This window comes from Hevea brasiliensis, chromosome 1, assembly GCF_030052815.1.
Source record: "Hevea brasiliensis isolate MT/VB/25A 57/8 chromosome 1, ASM3005281v1, whole genome shotgun sequence".
NCBI classification, from domain to species: domain Eukaryota; kingdom Viridiplantae; phylum Streptophyta; class Magnoliopsida; order Malpighiales; family Euphorbiaceae; genus Hevea; species Hevea brasiliensis.
The window spans coordinates 41,238,367-41,257,857 of NC_079493.1; the positions used below are offsets into that span (position 1 = coordinate 41,238,367).

At 30.7% G+C, this 19,491-nt stretch overlaps 2 protein-coding genes across 2 annotated transcripts; both read right to left on the bottom strand.

The window, feature by feature from the left end:
• Positions 1-616: 616 nt before the first annotated feature.
• LOC110651893 (uncharacterized) lies at positions 617-2,743 on the bottom strand. The gene is made up of 3 exons (XM_021807365.2): positions 2,516-2,743; positions 1,704-1,905; positions 617-1,452 (listed from the first exon to the last, which is right to left on the bottom strand). Exons 1-3 carry the CDS (start codon positions 2,726-2,728, stop codon positions 1,223-1,225), a joined length of 645 nt encoding a protein of 214 aa, XP_021663057.2. The 5' UTR covers positions 2,729-2,743; the 3' UTR covers positions 617-1,222.
• Positions 2,744-3,153: 410 nt separating this feature from the next.
• LOC131178679 (uncharacterized) lies at positions 3,154-4,541 on the bottom strand. The gene is made up of 2 exons (XM_058144047.1): positions 3,896-4,541; positions 3,154-3,793 (listed from the first exon to the last, which is right to left on the bottom strand). Exons 1-2 carry the CDS (start codon positions 4,428-4,430, stop codon positions 3,162-3,164), a joined length of 1,167 nt encoding a protein of 388 aa, XP_058000030.1. The 5' UTR covers positions 4,431-4,541; the 3' UTR covers positions 3,154-3,161.
• Between the last annotated feature and the right edge of the window lie 14,950 nt (positions 4,542-19,491).

A 19,491-nucleotide genomic window follows, 5' to 3' on the forward strand; every position in this document is an offset into this window, starting at 1 on the left:
TATCAATATTTCAATTGAATTTAACATTGAAACAAAATCACTTTCAATTCAAGTAACCTTTAAATATTAATACCATTCATGTTGTAATATCACCATACAAGAAATCCAAATTTAACAATTTGAGAAATCCAATAGCTCTGTATTATATTTTGTATTTTATAGAAGTGTACGAGTTGCACAATCTACATAGATAAGTTCGATAAAAATTATAGAAATAGGGTTTGGAATTTAAATAGAAGAGTGAATTTAGGGGAAAAAATGGCAGAAAATGAAATTATATACATATATATATATATATATATATATATATATATATATATATATATACACGAATTACCAATTTTTTTCTCATATATGTTGATTCAGTTAAAAAATTATTTCTAATTAATATTTGCTCAAACTTGTTTATGCAGATAATTAATTATTACAGATGAAATTTTCATAATTTGTTTATAAATTATGATTTTTTATGGAAAAAAATGCCATCAAAATTTTATTATGATATATTGACAAATATAGAGAAGAGTTAAATTATCAAGTTAGAGATGCGCAGTGATAAGCATTCTAAAGAAATTCCAGTAAACTAATAAGAGTATGGTAGGATACACACAATGCATGCACACATCCAAGAGCAATTCATCAACTTCATTTTAAAACCAAGAAACCAAGTTTGAAAACAGGAAGTATACAATTTTGTAGCCGTGGGTTTACATTTATTGGAAGACGAAACGATAGCGTACGTACCGCATGAAAACAAGCCATGTACATGGACAAAAAATCAATCAACAACATCTTCTTGGGATGCAAAGGTGGCCAGTCATGTGCCAACTTTCACCTCCATCAGGATATACATAAGGGCATGACGGCGTATATTGATCCTGTAATTGCAGGTTCCATTTTGCATTCGGATCATCAGTTGAGAACATGGTCCAACTAGGAGTGGAATTCTCATATCTACTATGTGTGATGCGATGGCACTTCTTCACATCTTTGTTCTTATTTAGGTCATCTGGGTCAATATCAACAGTGAAGACATCTCCATAAGGTCTCACAGAATGCAAGAAAAGAGGTAAAGAAATTGGATCAACGGAAACTGCAGCAAGATCTGAAGCCACAGCAATGCTTTTTCCATCAGGACTAAAGAATGGATGATTCACATGCCCTGCAAGATCATCTCCACTTTTTATCACTCTTACCACAACCGATGGATCGTTGGCTTTCACTAGAAATACTGAAAAGTATCCTGGGTCGAGGCCATTGTCAGTTTCTGGTAGAATACTATCCAATCTCCCGTTGGGGACCATTGGCAATGTGTGTCAGTCCAATACCCATTTGTTAGCCTTGTTATTTTTCCATCCCCATATTCCCCTACTTCTGCATCCTCCATTATGTATAGATTCTTGTATTTCTTATCGCCTCCATCTCTTGCAGATCGAAAAACTAGTTTCGTCCCTATTACAATTTTCAACCCATTTGAAAAAATATTGAGAAATTAATAATATAATAAAGGGCCTTTTGTCATTGAAAAAGCAAAAGCATAATCTATTATAATGAATGCCCTTGGTCAATTGACTTGCTAAATGCTGATGGTTGCCCAAGGATTGGTGAAACAACGTATAGTATTATAATTAGTTCTTAATTTTTTTATTTTTTTTTTTTTGAAAGCAATTCATCAAGGAACATTTAGGAAGCTAGTTAGTTACCGTCTGGACTGGTGGATGGGAAGGCATTGTTGAATCCTTTTGTGAGCTTTCGACGCTGCCGTACACCACTAGACACATCGGGTATAGCACAGATTTCCAATATTTTGCCCGCATTGAAAGAAGGTCCCATGCAAACATACAGTATATCCCTTCGTGGATCTTGGTTCCAAACTGGTGAGAATATGTTGTGTGGGCCTTTCGTCTACACAAACAAAACCCATCATCAGCTTTATACACATGATAATACCATTAAGTGAAATTCTTACTTTGACATAAAATATACAATGAAATTTATATATAAAATAGATGAAATTTATATATTTGTATCTTAAATTTATAATGAACTCAATCTAAATAAGTTTTTCCATACTTTAATTGGGGATTACTAATTATATATGAAAAAAACTTATACATTTAAAGAAAAATATATGAGTTTCATCTAATTTATATGCGAGTCTCATGTTGAGTATGAAATTCATAATAAAAGTCTTATAGTGTATTTAATAGAAAGTTAAAAAATTAAAAGTTAAATATTACCCCTATAAATTTTAATCTTTAAAAAAATGTAATTATTAACCTATATCCCCAAGCGTTAACCTTTAACCTAAGCCCTTAAAATTAATATTTAATTTATCAAAAAAGCATAAATATTGATGAAATGAAAAATTAACATAATCTCTTCAAATATCCAAATACTATTAACGAGAGATTAAAAATTACTAGAATAATAACTACCCTTTTTAAATCGTGCTCCAAACACACTCTTAGTAATAATTTCCTTTATGTATAATTCATATTCTTGTTATTTATACCTCGTAAACAATGCGCAATCCTTGGCTATCGGCTACCCACACGGCTTTGAACTCGTCGTCAACGAATGCAAGCTTGGAACCATCCTTGGAAAACGTTGGAAATACACCCGACACCCTAAACAGTCCTATATCTGGATATGGAGAGTGGAGCTTGTAGAAATTTCTTCGGATATCATCTGCATGCCGTGCAAATAACAATCTTAAATTAAACATATAGATGCTTTGAAAAGTTTAAAATTAAAGAATTCAATTTAATTTGTTTTACTAATTTTTATATTTGAAAAGTTTAAAATGATTAAAATTTAACTTTTTTAATTAAAAAAAAAATTATTTTAAAAGAAATAAATTTATATCAAAATTAGCATTATTTTACAACAATTCAATTTATTTAATGAAATTTTCTATTAAATACCTAAAGCACCTTAAATTATATTTATTTTTTAATAAAAAAGGGTAAAAATAAATACATCCATTTCACTTATCCCTTATTCTGATCAAAATATTTTAAATGAATTTTATTATTTTAAAAAGTATTCAAAACATATGAATTTTCAGTTGAATTAAATTTTATCATATTAATCATTTTAACTAGATAGCATTGCTAAAATTTAAAGGAATTCATTGGTTTATTAGTTCGAAAGATTATTCACTCCGAAAAGGATAACACATTCCTATAATTAAAAAAAAAAATTATTTTAGTGCTCCTAACATATTTAATAATTAACCTATTAGTTGGTACCTTAAGAAGTTCGCTCTTGCATCGATGGTAACCTATGCACTTCCCACCATCTATGGCAAAGGGGTTGAAATGGTCAGCCTTTGGTCTCGTAGTTTGAGTTATTTTTATGGGTTGTTCTGGTGAAGTTAAATAAAAAATCTCAATATGTCGATATTGTGCTTCTACACGAACGTCACTGAATTTCGATTTCTGACGGATAGTTGCCACTGCCACTTTGGTTTTGTTGATGGCTGCCGGAGTTATCGCATCAATACCGTCCGGTGTCACACGGACTGTTTCACCGCTGCTAATGTCGTATCGAAACACGCCCCAAAATTCCCCAACCTTTCGATGAAAAAATATGACAGTGTCACTTCCCCATGTTGGCCACCCACCATTTTTTATAACTCTCTTGCGCTCCAAGGGAGGCTTCTCTACGTTCATCACATAAATATCAGTCTGGAGATCTTCAATCTCGCCATTCCAACCCTTTCCCTGGAATGACGCCACCGCTACCTTTCTTCCAGATGGTGTCACAGATGGGCTTAAATCACTTACCCCTGTTAAGGAGAAAATCAAATTTTGCTTCATCTTCTAAAAGCATGATATGGTACATATATATCTAGATACGCAGTAATTAATAGAGAAATTTAAGAATGAACCTGATGGGGTGAGGGATTCAGTTTTTCCGGTCTTAAGATTGGTTTTATAAACGACAGTCCACGGTTGACGACGATCTTTCGCCGGGTCCTTGGTGGTGACATAGACAAGAGAATGATCGATAGTTCGCTTACCAACCTTATAACCACCGGCAATGCAGCCACTGTCTTCCATGCGAACATCACTGAAAGTGCCGTAGACGTCGGCGAAACTGAAGACTTTAACTTTGTTAGTGAAGCGAAGAGCTATGTGAAGCGTCTCGAGGTTCTTGTCTCGTTCGGAGACAAAAACCAAGCCTGAGAGAGGACCAGAATCAACATCAGCTTCTGTGGCTTCAGAAGCCAATTTGGGACGCTTGATAATGGTCTTGAGAGCTTGTGGCGGAATGACTCGGCAGTTGTAATTGTAGGACAAACCATCAGTCATTTGTAGCTCATCATGCTTCGACGTAGGTGGAACGGGACATGAGAATATGTCCAGAGGCACCGGTGGATTATAGGTTGCGAAGAAGGCAATGCAACCTCTCTTCTCTTCCATGCTTTCTCTTCTCTGGAATGATTGTTTTCTTGTTTTCACTCTTACTAAGTATAGTCAGTAAACACTCCAAGCTATTTCTTTGTACTTAGATCGTGCACCTTGGAGATGGGGACGGGGTAAGCGGTGGAAAAGAATGTGAAAAGCATTCAGATTTCAGACATAATCAGAGAAAAAGATAATGAAACAAAAAAACAAGAAAAATTATTTTATATTTTTTCTTGATCACTTGCATTAATTTCAACTACATTTTGGAATTTGGCGTGCTGGGCGTGTGGCAGTATGCTTTCCATTACAAAATATTATGTAAAACTATATAATCGAGGTAGTTAGTTGGGAATTATTTAATGAATTATTGAAATAGTAATGTAAGTTGTGACAATGGATTATTACGATGGATTTGAATTTCTGTCAAAATAATTGAACATTGATAGATTATTTTGCATGCAGATATGTTTACAGTCAAAGAATTTCTTTTTAACAAATTAAATATTAATCTTTCTTTTTAATAAAAATTAAAATTAAATTACTTATTTATGTTATTTCCCTGAATTTGACTAGTTTATTCTTTTTTACTATGAAAAGATTGATCGAGTTGGATCAATTTTTCCTTAAAGAATTTTTCAAATTTTTATTCAATTGATAAATTCAAATGATTGCAGATTAACATCCAAAACAGTTGGAGCCAACTCATTTAGCAAAACGCTAAAAATAACTATCATTTAAATTCCATATAGAGTCGTGCTTAGCATTTATTCTCTTCTGCCATTTTTTCTAGCTATTTCTTTTAACAAGAAATCAATCAACATGATTATCATATTAATTAAAAAGAAAACACTCAAATCTAGATCTTAATGGATTTTTTTTTTAAATGAAAAAATGGGACATAAATTTAAGAAAAAATTTAAATTCAAGTTAAATTTTAAAAAATATATATATTAAAAATTTATTTTCGTATTTGATTTAATTTGAGATTAGAATGAAATTGTTTTTATAAATTAGAGGATTTTTAGTTTAATTTATAAAAAAAAAAATATGCTGACATATTTATTTATAACAATTTTTAAACTTATAAGTTGAATTTAAGAGAGAGAGAGAGAGAGAGAGAGAGAGAGAGAGAGAGAGAGAGAGAGAGAGAGAGAGCTGAGGGAACCTAGTTTTTCACTTTGATATTTATAAGTTAGTTTAACCAAATATTTAATTATATTAATCTTATTTAATTTTTAAAATTTCATTATAAATCTCATTTAATATCATTTTTAATCATTTTAATAATAAATTTGCTTATAAGCTATTTTTTCTAAATACATAATTATTTAAATTTTTAAATATTTAACTCAAACAAATGTGTGTGGGGAAGGAAGGAGAGAAATAAAATGTGGGAAGAAATAAGAGGAGAGGGAATAAAAAAGAAGGAAATTTTGAGGCATTAAAGGGAAATGATAAAAAAAAAAAAAAAGTAAAAAAAAAACAATGTTATATGAGGATATCCAAATTTCAAATGAGATATTTGGATTTGATTTTAATTTAAATTATTAATAAAATATTTCTTTCATTTATTTTTGTTTATCGTTTCTTGTAATTTATTTTGTCTAAAATTATTTGTCATTTTAAGAAGATTAAGGAGTATTACTTAATTTTTTTTTTAATTTTATTCTTATCTCTACTAAATATAATAATTAATTATAAAATTTCTAAAATTCATCTTATCATTTTCCTCTTAATTAGATGAAATAAATAATAATTTAATCAAATTAAAGAGTATTTTATTATAATTTAGGTGATTTAATTACATCCTTAATTACTATATAAAAAATTAAATAACAGATAAAAGTAAACGAGGAACATAAATTTTAAATCAAATTATTTTATTTAAAAAATTTTCTTTAAGGTGAATTTTAAATGATATTATTTTATAAATTATTTTAAATTTACATTTAAATAAGATATTTTCTATATTTATAAATTTTAGATTTTAGTCAATTGAAAGTTTATTAAATTTTAAATTTTTATGAAGATTCAAGGCATAACCCTAGTCACCTCCTTCTCTAAACTCTATTCTTTTTTTCTTTTTTCTTTCTTTTTTTCTCTCTCTTTTTCTTCTCTGCTTTTGGGTGACTGTCAAGTGAGTATTTTCATTGGCAGTTAGCCTCCCTCTTTTCCTTTTTTTTTTTTCTTTATTCTTAATAATCTTTAGATTTTTATCATTTGGAAACAAATTTATGTTTGTACTTAGTTATTGATAGGTTTAAGTTTTCTCTTCATTTCTAGAAAAATTTAGTATCTCTTTTTGTGCAAAGATTTACTATCTCTGTCATTGTAAGGAATTTTTTTTTTAATCATTGAGTTATTAGATATTTTATTTTGTTATTTGATTAATAATGTAATAATAAAAAATATAAATATATTAAAATTTGATAATTTTTAGATTAATTTCGTAAAAAAATTGTAAAATTGAATAATGATAAATTACTATCAAGTAAAACGTGCTTTCTACTAAATGATCAAATTAAATACTTTATCAACATGATTAACTCTTTTAAATTAAAATAATTATTATTATATTTTATATAAATAATTTATTTTAAATTTTTTTATGTGAAATTATAATTGTATAAAATTTTATATTTTAAAATTATATTTTATTTTTATTTAATGAAAATTTTATTTTTTATTTTAATAAAAATTAAAGCTTTATAATATGGGTAAGATATAGAATTATAGACAATGAAATAAAAGAGTGAGAAAAGAGGGAAGGTAAAGACGTAAAGACGATTTCACCGCTTGCTAACGTGTTAAATAGAATAACGGAGTCCATCCACAATTATTCTGAAAATCGTTTTAATAATACGCGCTAATTTAAATATTTCTTTTATTTATTTATGTGAGAATCGAGGAAACGAGAAGGAAGTGAATTTGTCCGGTTGTAATTAAATGATAATTAAAGGAACATGGGGATGATAAATGGATTAATAATTAATTATTTATTTGATTTGATATTTTAAAAAATAATTGATAATTTTTAATATAAAATTAATAATAAATATATTTAATAAATTTCAAATGGAATTGCAATTTTTAACTGAAGTCACAGTGAGGAAAAAAAAAAAAAAAAAGAAAATCACAGCGACTTAGCATAAAAGTACATCATAGCCATGTTGATTATGACCTTTTTTTTTTTTTTCTTTTTTGAGCCAACATGATTATATGCAAAAAAGCATTTCATGAATTAAATATTTCCTTTCCATTTAAGGATGTAAGAACCTTTGAGAGCCAAGTAAGCCTTTAAAAAAGATATTATTATTATTCTCTTTTAAAATGTTTAAATAAAAATTAAAAAAATAATTAGATAATATTATTTTTATAAAATAGTATTAATAATTTATTGAAGTATAGATATATGATAGAAAAAGGTGATAAATATGAACAATAAATCAAGATACAATTGGAAAAAAATAATAAATACTTCTTTAATTTTATAAAAAAGCAAGTGGGACAAAAGAAAATTTTTAAACATCATTTGGAATGGGAGAGAGGGAGTAATAAATTTAATTTTATATAAAAAAGTTTATATATATATATATATCATTTTGTTTATTTCTTTAATTATTTATATATTGTTTAAAATCTAGATTATTGCTTCTTCCCTGTTAGCTCATCCCCCTTTCGATCCCAGTGCGTCCTGGGTATCAGAGCCTGGGGGGGAAAAGGTTCTATTTAAAGTTCGAATTCACATTTAAACATTTTTTAGAGGTTGGTAAGATGATCTTAAGGTGATAAGACAACTTCTTTAGAGGTGTAAACAGGCCTGAGTTGTAAGTCCCGTCTTTATAGCCGAGAGGGCGTGTTTAGGGCAGTGATTCCTTTGGCGATTACCTCACTTAACTCAAAAGATCAACCTAGAAAAATTCTTTAAGTATGAATCCAATTTTCTATAGGACAGTTTCTTCTTCAAACTCTTTTACCTCGTCCTCTGAGTCGAGAAAGATAGTTAATAGTGAAGAAATAATAATCGAAAATTTTGAAAAATGTATAGACAATTGGGAAATTTCAAAAGTACAAAAGGATCAGATCTATCAGACTACAAAACTCAATTTTTTCAAAACTGATTTCACAATCAAAACTGAAGAGAGAGATCTTCAGATTACAAAACCCTTTGAGACGATTTCTCTTCTGTCTCAAAAATCCTTACAAAAACACCGTGAAAAACAATACAAATACATCCATATAGGTTTAGTCCAAGTTGGAATTAAACCGCTTACAAAAGAAGGGTTGAACTCCTCAATCCTAGCGGTTCTTAGAGATACTAGGTTCATAAACTTCCAAGACTCCTTGCTCAGTTTAGTCGAGTCTAGTTTGTGCAGTGGACCAATATCTTTTGATTGCTATCCAAATTTTATTGTTTCGTTAAACGACAGTAATATTACAAAATCCCTTGTTTTACAAATCAAAACTCACAATTACAAAATGCTTGAAGGATCTATTCCTCTTGTACTAATACAAAATCCATTACAAAGCTATGGTTTCTGCTTTTGCCACAAAACATAAGTTTCAAAGTAAAAGAGGAGAAACTTTGCTTTTACAAACTGATCTTACAAAATCCAACACTGTAATCCCTAGATCTATCCAATGGAAGGACATAACCCTACCAGAAGAATGGATTTTAGAAGGTGCAGTAGATCCAGAATCTTCAAAAATAGTTGAGCCAAATATTCAACTTAGGCAAATAACCCAGTATGACGATGGAAGAGTCAGCCTTAGCTTTAATAGAAGCTTTAGGTTTTAAGATGATTCCTCAACGTCCAGTACTGTAGACATAGGAAGAGTGTCTCGTATACCTTTTGTCATTAGTTTGTCTGTTACAAAACCAGTTGGAATACAAAATATTCAGCCTAAGTATTCTACCTCAGATTTACCTAGCTCTTCTAGGTTTTCTACTTCAGAAATACCTAGATCCACTTTACAAAACATAAATTACTCTACAAATGTTCCACATCCAGTTTATACAAATTTACAAAACAAGTCTGTTCAGGATGAAACCCAAACAGAGTCAGAACCTACTTCACCTACCTTTTTAGCCATTACAGAAAATGTAAACTATGAACTTAATATACTTGAAAAAGAGTTTGAAGTAGACAAACAATATTTGCATGATGATTTTTATTCTCCTAAAAATCATAAAAGGCAAATGTGGTTTTTCAAAAATTTCAATGATCAAAGGAAGGAAATTCAAAAGGAATATTATAACTTTATACACCAACATAAAGTTCATATTCTTTTCTTTGATTGGTTTGAGATGTATGCTAAATAGCATAACATTTCATATCCGTTTTCTAAAACTCCAAAAACTTTCAAAAAATCAGATCCAATTTCAAAACATTCTCAAATTTCAAAACCTAAACAATAGGAGTTAGAAGATAATCAATCAGAGTTCATTGCGGCTCTAAAAGCTCTTCTAAAGAAAGCAGAAGAAAAACTGTCTGATAACCCTGTTACTGTTAGGAATCAAACTCCTCATAAAAAGAATTCAAAACAATAGGTTTTAAAGGAACAAAACCCTCAAGAAACCTTTGAATTACAAAACAAACCTCTTCCAAAATCAATCCCAAAATTACAAATGGAAAGTGAATTCAAAATCTCTGAATCCATTAATAATCATAAATCATTGCAAAAAGAAGAATTAGTCATTCAAAATTTAAGTACTAATCCTTCAACTTCCCCTTCAAACTCCAACCAGGAGTCTAAAGAAAATGCGCCTTTACAAAAAGATGGATTAGTTAATAATTCATCCAATTCAGATTCTAAAATTGAATTTGAAGAAAATGAAAAAAATGTCAACATGCTTTTAAAAAATCAAGAATTAGTCTTAGATGTTTTAAAACATGAAGAAAATCCTGAAGATCAGAAAAAACTACAAAACCCTCCAATCCAATGCCTCCAAAGAGAAATAAAAATCACTAAGAATGAGCTTAAACAACTTAAAGAGAAAAAGGCATAGGACTCAAAAGCAATCCAGCTTTTGTTTTCAAAACCCCAGAAAGAATCTGAGAAAAATAAAGAAAATAGTTTGGAAACTCAAAAACCTCTAGAAGATTTTCTTTTCATCCTCAATCAGATCACCTCCAGAAAATATTTGATACAAATTACCATAGTTTTTTCAAAAGATTTCAAAATCAATACAATTGTCTTATTTGATACAGGAGCATATTTGAACTGTATTAAAGAAGGAATTTTTCCAAAGAAATTTTACGAAAAAACCACAGAAAAACTTTCAACTGCAAATAATTCAAAATTGGCTATTAGCTATAAGATAGAAGCCTCCATAGCTAATGGTGATTTTCTTTTCAAAACCTCATTCGTAATTGTTCAAGATATTCATCATAGTGTAATCTTAGGGACTCCTTTCATTAACTTAATAACTCCCTACAAGGTTAACGATGATAATATCTCCTTCAAAACTACAAAACAAACTCTTGTTTTCCCTTTCGTTACAAAACCAAAAACAAGAAATCTCAATATTATAAAAGCTTGTTCCATTTATAATAATGAGATTAATGTTTTAATAGAGGGAAAAAAGCAACACTTGTTGTATTTACAGAAAGATGTTTCTTTAACAAGAATTGAAAAACAATTACAAAATGATTTGGTGAGAAAGAAAATTTCGGATTTCAAAACCCAAATTGAAAGAGAAATTTGTTCTGATTTACCAAACGCCTTTTGGAATCGAAAACAACATATGGTAGATTTACCATATGAAAATGATTTCAATGAAAAACAGATACCTACAAAAGCCAAACCAATCCAAATGAATGCTGAACTAGAACAACACTGTCGTTCAAAAATTTTGGATTTAAAGAAAAAAGGATTAATTACAGAATCTAGATCTCCTTGGAGTTGTGTAGCTTTTTATGTAAACAAAAATTCAGAAATAGAAAGAGGCACTCCTAGATTAGTAATTAATAACAAACTTTAAATAAAGCTTTGAAATGGATCAGGTATCCAATTCCAAACAAAAAAGATCTTTTACAAAAACTTCATTCTGCATTTGTATTTTCCAAATTTGATATGAAATCAGGATTTTGGCAAATACAAATTGATCCAAAAAATAGATACAAAACCGCATTCACAGTTCCCTTTGGACAATATGAGTGGAAAGTCATGCCTTTTGGCCTGAAAAATGCCCTATCAGAATTCTAGAGAATTATGAATGAAATCTTTAATCCATATTCAAAATTCTGCATAGTCTATATAGATGATGTTCTTGTGTTCTTAGAGTCAATTGAACAACACTTCAAACATTTAAAAACATTCTTCTCTGTTACAAAACGAAATGGCCTTGCCGTTTCAAAATCAAAGATTTCTCTTTTCCAAACCAGAGTTAGGTTTCTAGGTCATTACATATCCCAAGGAACCATTACTCCAATAGAGAGAAGTCTAGAATTTTCAAACAAATTTCCTGACAAAATCTTGGATAAAACCCAGCTACAGAGATTCTTAGGTAGCTTGAATTATGTCTTAGATTTTTGTCTAAATATTAACCGTCTAGCAAAACCCTTGCATGATAGGTTAAAGAAAAACCCTGTTTCATGGACAGATCATCACACTGTAGTGATCCGTCATATTAAAAAATAGGTCCAAACCATTCCTAGTCTGCATTTAACAGATCCATTAGCCCCTAAGGTAGTCGAGACAGATGCCTCAGAGTTAGGTTGTGGTGGAATTTTAAAACAAGTTCAAAACGAAAAAGAACAAATAGTTCAATTTCATTCTGCACATTGGAATGATTATCAAAAGAAATACTCTAACATCAAAAAAGAGATTCTTGCAATTGTCATGTGCATACAAAATTTTCAAAGTGATTTATTAAATCAAAAATTTTTGCTTAGAATTGATTGCAAATCAGCCAAAGAAGTTTTGCAAAAAGATGTTCAAAATCTTGCATCAAAACAAATTTTTGCACGATGGCAAGCAATTTTAAGTATTTTTTATTTTGAAATTGAATTTATAAAAGGAAATACAAATTCCATCCCAGACTTTCTAACCAGAGAATTTCTCTAAAACAGGCCAATGCCCAGAAAGAAAAATACCAAGGCTGAAGCCTCAAACTCTACAAAACCAAATCCTACAAAACCAAACATCTCTTCTGCAAAACCTATTCAAACTTGGGCAGATATGGTCGAAGCAGAAGAAGAAGATCAAACAAAATTCATTGAATCTCAGGCTCCAGAAACAGACAGCCAGATTCAAAAATGGATTGAATCACTATCCAAATCTCCTGAAGTTCTTCAGGCTCTACAAAACATAACTCAGGCCAATCAGGCCCAGAAAGGTAAATCTATAAAACCTATTTCCAAAACCCAGGAGAAAGGAGAGTCTTCCTCCCAAAAAACCCTTTCTCAAACTTTCCAAAACATTTCTCAAGCCCATGAGATTTTGCAAATAGATTTTCAAACTGATGTTTCCTAACCAAATTCTTCTCAAATAGTTTTGTCTCAAACAAAATTAAAAAAGAAGTCTTCGGAATGGATTACAAAAACCCATTTTCAAAATGTTTTGATCATAGAGGATGAGTTCTTACACCAAGACGCCTCTATGGCAATTTCAAAAGCCTTTACAAAAGGATGGTATTACAAACCTTGGGATCTTTCCAAAACTCGAGCCTACTACCAGGCAATACTTGAATTTACTGGCTCAGCAAAATTCAAACATTTTTATCTAAAAGAAAATTATGCTGATTCGGCTTATTCAACCTGCCACATTCAAAACGTCCTTAATCCTTCTGATTGGGGGCAAGAACTTACAAAACCAAAAATCTTCTCATTATCATTTCAAAACAAGATTGACCATTGCCAACATTTCAATTACTGGGATTGCTAACAGGCATGGTACAATACCTTTCTCATACAAAATCACAAGAATAGTCATTCATGGCTATTCTATTTCCAAAAAATATTTGATCCTTCCAAAACCCCTTCATGGTTTGCTCAGTGGTGGAAGTATTTTGGTGCACTACCTGAAATTCTTACACCAGAAATATCAGAGAGTTTAAACCTTTTCAAAACCCATTACAAACCCTCACCCAAAGAGAAAAGGTTTCCTCCTCTTCTCTTGTTCTCTTCAAAATTTGAATACAATCATCAGAAAGTTCAAGGTAAAATGGTGGGATTCATTTAATATCCCGGAAACAATTACAAACCAAGGAGTAAAAACTTGGCTTAAGGGAAAAAACCTTTTACCACCAACTCCTATACAAAACTTTTCAAATCAATTATTTTTGGCCCAAAAATCACATGCCATGGCAAGATTAGCAGGAGCTAAAAATGATGAAGAATATTTTGCAATAATGGAACAATTATTGCAAAACAGAACCAATTCTTCTGCAGCCAATTCTGATTCAGAACCTATCATAGACTTGGGAGATGATGATGAAGAAGGTTGTGGTACCTCTTCACAAATACAAAATCTATTATAAAAAAAAAAAAAGAGAAAAGAAAAGACCGGCAAAAGAAATTTATGGCGGCAAAATTATCCATTTTCTCTTCTTTTCCCTTTTTAATTTTTGTAATCATTTTTACTTTTGTAATATTCTCTTTTTTCTCTTCCTTTATTTCAAAACCAGACAGGACACTATTCACCTATCATATCTTGTACTGTTCACATGTGAAGGAGACAAAAAACACTGTTCACACGTGAAGGCATCAAGTGGCAGACACTGTTCAAAACCTATAAAATTACAAAACTGCCCCCTAGTCACTTCTATATAAGGGGGCACCTATCCAAGGCAAAGGGAAGCCACTTCAAACCATTCTTCAAGCCTCTTGAGCCCAAGCTTCTCCCCTTCAAAGCCGGAAGAATCCGAAGAAGGTCCTGAAGGAGTTTCACCCCGAGGTGAAGAAAGGAGCAAGAAGGTTGATTCATTTCCCAACCTGCCCTACCTCTACCTCACCTACAAACCTACAAACCCTGTAACTTCCTTGTAGTAGATCTTAGGAAGCTCATGTGCTGAGCAACCTTTGTAAGTCCTACCCGGAATTACATCTCCAAAACCTTTGTACAAATCTTACAAATTTTATAAAGTTTTGAAGTAAGTTTTTTCTTCAATTCTTTTCTTATAAAATTACAAATATTTCTTTCTTTTGCATGCATATGGTCGGTTCAACCGCCTGATCTGCATAAATATACGTATATATATTCCTAGCGGACTGGCTCTACCGCCTATTGAATATATACATGTATATTCATATTTAAATTTCAAATTTAATTTTTATTTTTGTTAAATATATATATATTCTTAATGGACAGGCTCTGCCGCCTATAGAATATATATATATATATATATATATGCTAATGGCTCTCAAAATTCAAATATTTGTGAATAATTTTTACGTTTCAATCCAATCCTTTTAATTTTGAATTAATTGTCTAAAATTTTAAAATTAGAATAAATTTTATTCAAATTTGAAATTAAGATTGGAGAAGTGACATAACAGTTTATGTGACTTTTTTTTTATTCTTTTAGTGTGGGACTCACATGACACATAGGATAAAAAATATAAAATTATTTATTATTTTTAATTAAATTAAAATTAAAAAATAAAAATTCAATAACATTGAAAATTCAAACCCAGAAATCATCAAATAGAGGAATAATATCATGAAACATAAATTGTTTGAACATCAGAAGCAGTTATGGCCGCACAACAAGGAGGCAGATCTTCAATCCAAATCATTTTCTACCATGCTAAAAGATCTTCCTTTGCTAAAATATGAGCTAACTTATTTGCAGATCTATTTACATGGAAAAAAAAAAGTGTTGCCAAAGGAAATAGCTTAATGCAAGACATCCTCCGCACATAACTCATGAAGAGGAGAGACTACTTTGCCATTCAAGATTGCATGAATGGAATTCAAGCTATCACTTTCAATCCATAAATTCTTAGAACCCGCATCTTGTGCCACGATTTAGACCAAACTTAACAACTTGAACCTTAGCCAAATTTGCATCCCAACCAACTTGAAGGCCTTTGAAAATAGCCAATATTATCTCACCTTTTTCATTATGAATCACTAAACTTACAGCCATGCCACCATTAATGAGTTGTTGAATTGAGAGGACCAATTCTCATTGCTTGAAAACAGGTTTTATCTGCATTAGTCATTTGATCTAGAAACATAGCCCATTCTTTTTGACCTCTCTCCCTCACCCCTTCCCATGGTGCCCTCACCCCTTCATCTCCCTTCATCTCTTCAAGTGAAGGAAAACCTTGATGAACAATCCATTGAGCATCACAACTCCTATTTTCTCATGAGTAGGCTCAACAAATTCAAGAATCCTAAACATTCAAATCCAAAAATCTTTAAGAACATTTAACTCAAATTGAACATCAAGAATCATAAATCATCACCAAGTTATGTCACGACCCAACTCTATAGGCTGGACCGACACTAGGACCTAGGTCGACATAAAACCCCTAAGGCCTGTTGTAAGCCTCAATATTCTCAAACACATAACTAGGACCAAATTCAAGACCCAACATGCAGAACAAAGTAAAATAAAATATTATAAATTTATTTGGGCTAACTCAACCCGATAACTATCAGAATTCACAACTAGAGGAGCTTAATTCAACCTTGATACCCAGTATGTACAAACTATTTAATTTTCATTAATTGATACATTACATATATACTGGTGTCATAGCGGAGTTCTAATAATTAAACAAATACATAAATAAATAAATAAATAAACACAAATAAAACTACTAACTAAGTAGTACCACGAACTGTAGAGAAAAATGCATATCAAACTCGAAAATAAACTTACTCCTCCTGCAAACTGAGGAAAAAAAAAATTTAGACAAGAATAAGCATTCAACTCAAAGAGTTTAGATATTAATTATAGGTGCAATTTCTATAACTACCTAAAACTAGTACAATCCTAATATGAAATACACAACCATTTCATATAACAGATAATTCATCCAATATTCAGACAAGAAAATAATTTAGAGCCACGCACACACTCTGTGTATCACATTAATACATAAATATTAGAGCTGATCCCCTATACAACTTTCTTAGTTCAAATCCTGCCAGCGAGCTCAACTCAAGCCAGACTTTCACTTAAATTCATGTGCAGGGGCGAGCGAGATCAACTCAAAGCAATGCCTCACCCCGACTTTCCATAACCATAAGGAACGGGTTCCAACGAGACTGACTCAAACCACAATTACCCATTCATATATATATATATAGACACACACACACATACACACACACGCACACCCTCAGCTCCAAATTATCCTCAGGGCAGCAAACATAAAAATGTCTTGAAAAATATAAAATTAAATAAATTATAAAAGTGATTATTTTAATGTTATTTTATTTCTATTAAACATATATTGTGAAATTATTTTGAAATTTCAATTTTAATTTAAATGGTTAGTTTTAAAGTTTAACATTATATTAAATATTAAAGTATTAGTATTATTATGCTTTTATTTATATTGAAATTTTATTATAAAATTTCAAATATTTTATTTAGTATTGAAATATTAATATTTCAATATATTGGTTGTTTTAGTTAAATGAGGTAATTTAAATATTTAGTGGTGGTATTATCTTATAAAGAAATTTAATTAAATTTTATTATTAGATTTTATTGGGGTTTGGTGGTATTTAATAATAATAATAATAATAATAATAATAATAATAATAATAATAATAACAAAAACAAACAAAGACCAAAGATGGCCTTGTACCTGGATGCAAATTGCTTTTAGGTTAAAGAAATGAAAATGAAAATTTTAAAGTTCTAGTAACCAACCCCTTCCATGCAATCTCTTCTTTCCCCTACCTTCCCTCCCTTTCCTTATCCATTTCCAGCTAGGGAAGGAGTGACCACCAACAACTGACACTCCAACACCTCCAAGTAAGCTTTGGCGATTGTCTAGTAGCGAGGAATGGCGATAGGCATGGTGGTTGCACAAAGAGAAAGAAAATAAGGAGAGGAAATGGGTTTGAAACTTTGAATGCTCATATCCGGTGATCCTAACATCCAATTGGAGTGATTCCAATTGCTATGGACTTTTGGTGAAGAGTACTTTCAGATGGGACCAACAATGCCAAATTTGATTGCCATTTTTTATGCTGACAAGGACAGATAAATTATGTAGCTTTAAAGCTTTTCGATCAGATTCCAGACAATCTGATCATTACATCAGTGATCCCAGACCACTTTAAACTCAGAGCGAAGAAACCTTCGAGATGGGACTAATCCTGCTCTAATAAGACACTATTAAAAAAAGGTGATCATCGAAAGGTTCAAATCACATAGTCAGATTTTGTAGCTTTTTGATTCCCATAAATTAAAAATAATTACATGATAATTATTAACAATTTATGGGCTTCGTATAGGTGCAATCGGATCGAAGATAGCTAATTAGTGCTCAAGACTGAGTTTTTAGCCCAGTCTGGATGCTCGATGGGCTAACCCAGAAGGTAGTTATGTTTACAGTCATTTCCAATATTTTTACGCATTCTAGATGCATTCCAAGTAGCGAAATTTGCAAAAGTAGTTCAAACTCAAGTTGTAGTTTTTACCTTAGCTAAGCTAACTGATTAATCTGTAAAATATTCTTGACTTAGTAAAATTAAGTAAAATAAATTTAAATAATAAAAGGACAATGTAAAGGACATCTAAGAATATTTTTATAATTTTTGAAGTGTTGAAAATAATTATTTAGATTGTAAATGAGTTAGGGACTTGAGCTAGAGTTTGAAAGATCGGACCTAGATTAGGTTTCTTGTAGATCCCAGATGAGCATTATAATTGTTGTTATGGGCTTGAGGCCCTGTCTTATTGCCTTTAATTCAGTTTTCTTGTAGGGGTTTAGGTCCAGTTATAGGGGAGATTCTGTCGAAATTTCAGCAAGACCTTAAGCTTTATTCTTACTTCTATAGTTTGAATTAATTAGTTAATTTTGTTATTCTTTTGATAGAGGTCAGTGTGTATATATAAGTGATCAGTGTCGGCCATCTTCTCTTTCTAGTTGGACCAGCTACAATCAAGTTGATCAATCTATGATTTAAATATTGATTGTTTTGGTAATTTTAATATTATTTATATATCTTTCATGTTCATGTATTTTTATCAATATTTACTTATTTATGCATGTAATTAGTTAAAATATGTTAGGGACATTCCTGTTGTTGCATTTTTATTTTGATAATTAGTTGTGATTATCACCGTGGGGATAATTTGGAGTTGTGCGCATGCGTTGTGTGTGTGTGTGTGTGTGTGTGTGTCTGATGAATATGGTTTGGACGGGTAGTGGTGACTTGAGCTAGTCTGTTGGAACTTAGTCCTTGTGGATATGAAAAGTCAAGTAAGGCACGACTTTGAGTTGATCTCGCTGGCCCCCGCACTTGGATTTAAGTAAAAGTCCAACTTAATTTAAGCTTACTGGCAGGATTTGGATTGAGAGAGCTACTGTATAGGGAATCAACTCCTATATTTATGTACTAATGTGATGCATTGGGTGCGTGAGTAGAGATAAATTATCTTCTCATACAAATATTGGGTGAATTGTTTGTATATGTGTTGGATGTGTATTACATGGTAAAATTGCACTATTTTTATATGCTTATAGGAATTGTATCTATGATCAATATCTAAACTTTCTGAGTCAAACCCTCATTTCTCATTCAAATATTCTTTTTCCAGGTTGCAGGAGAAGTAAGTTTATTTTTTTGGGTCTAACCTATAATTTTTCTTTGTAGGTTGTGGTGTTTCTTAATTAGTAGTTTTTATTGTGTCTATTTATTTATTTTTCTATTTTTTTAACTATTAGAACTTCATTATCATACTAGTTTATAAATATATTGTATTAATTAAGGAAAATTAATGGTATTAAATAGTTTGTACATAGTATGTATTAAGGTTGAGCTAGGCTTTCTTAGTAGTTGATTTCTGGTAATTATCAAGTTGAAGGCCCAAGTTATTTTATTTTCTTTTGTTTTGCATGTTGGGCCTTGATTTTAGGTCTAATCATAAGTTTAGGAG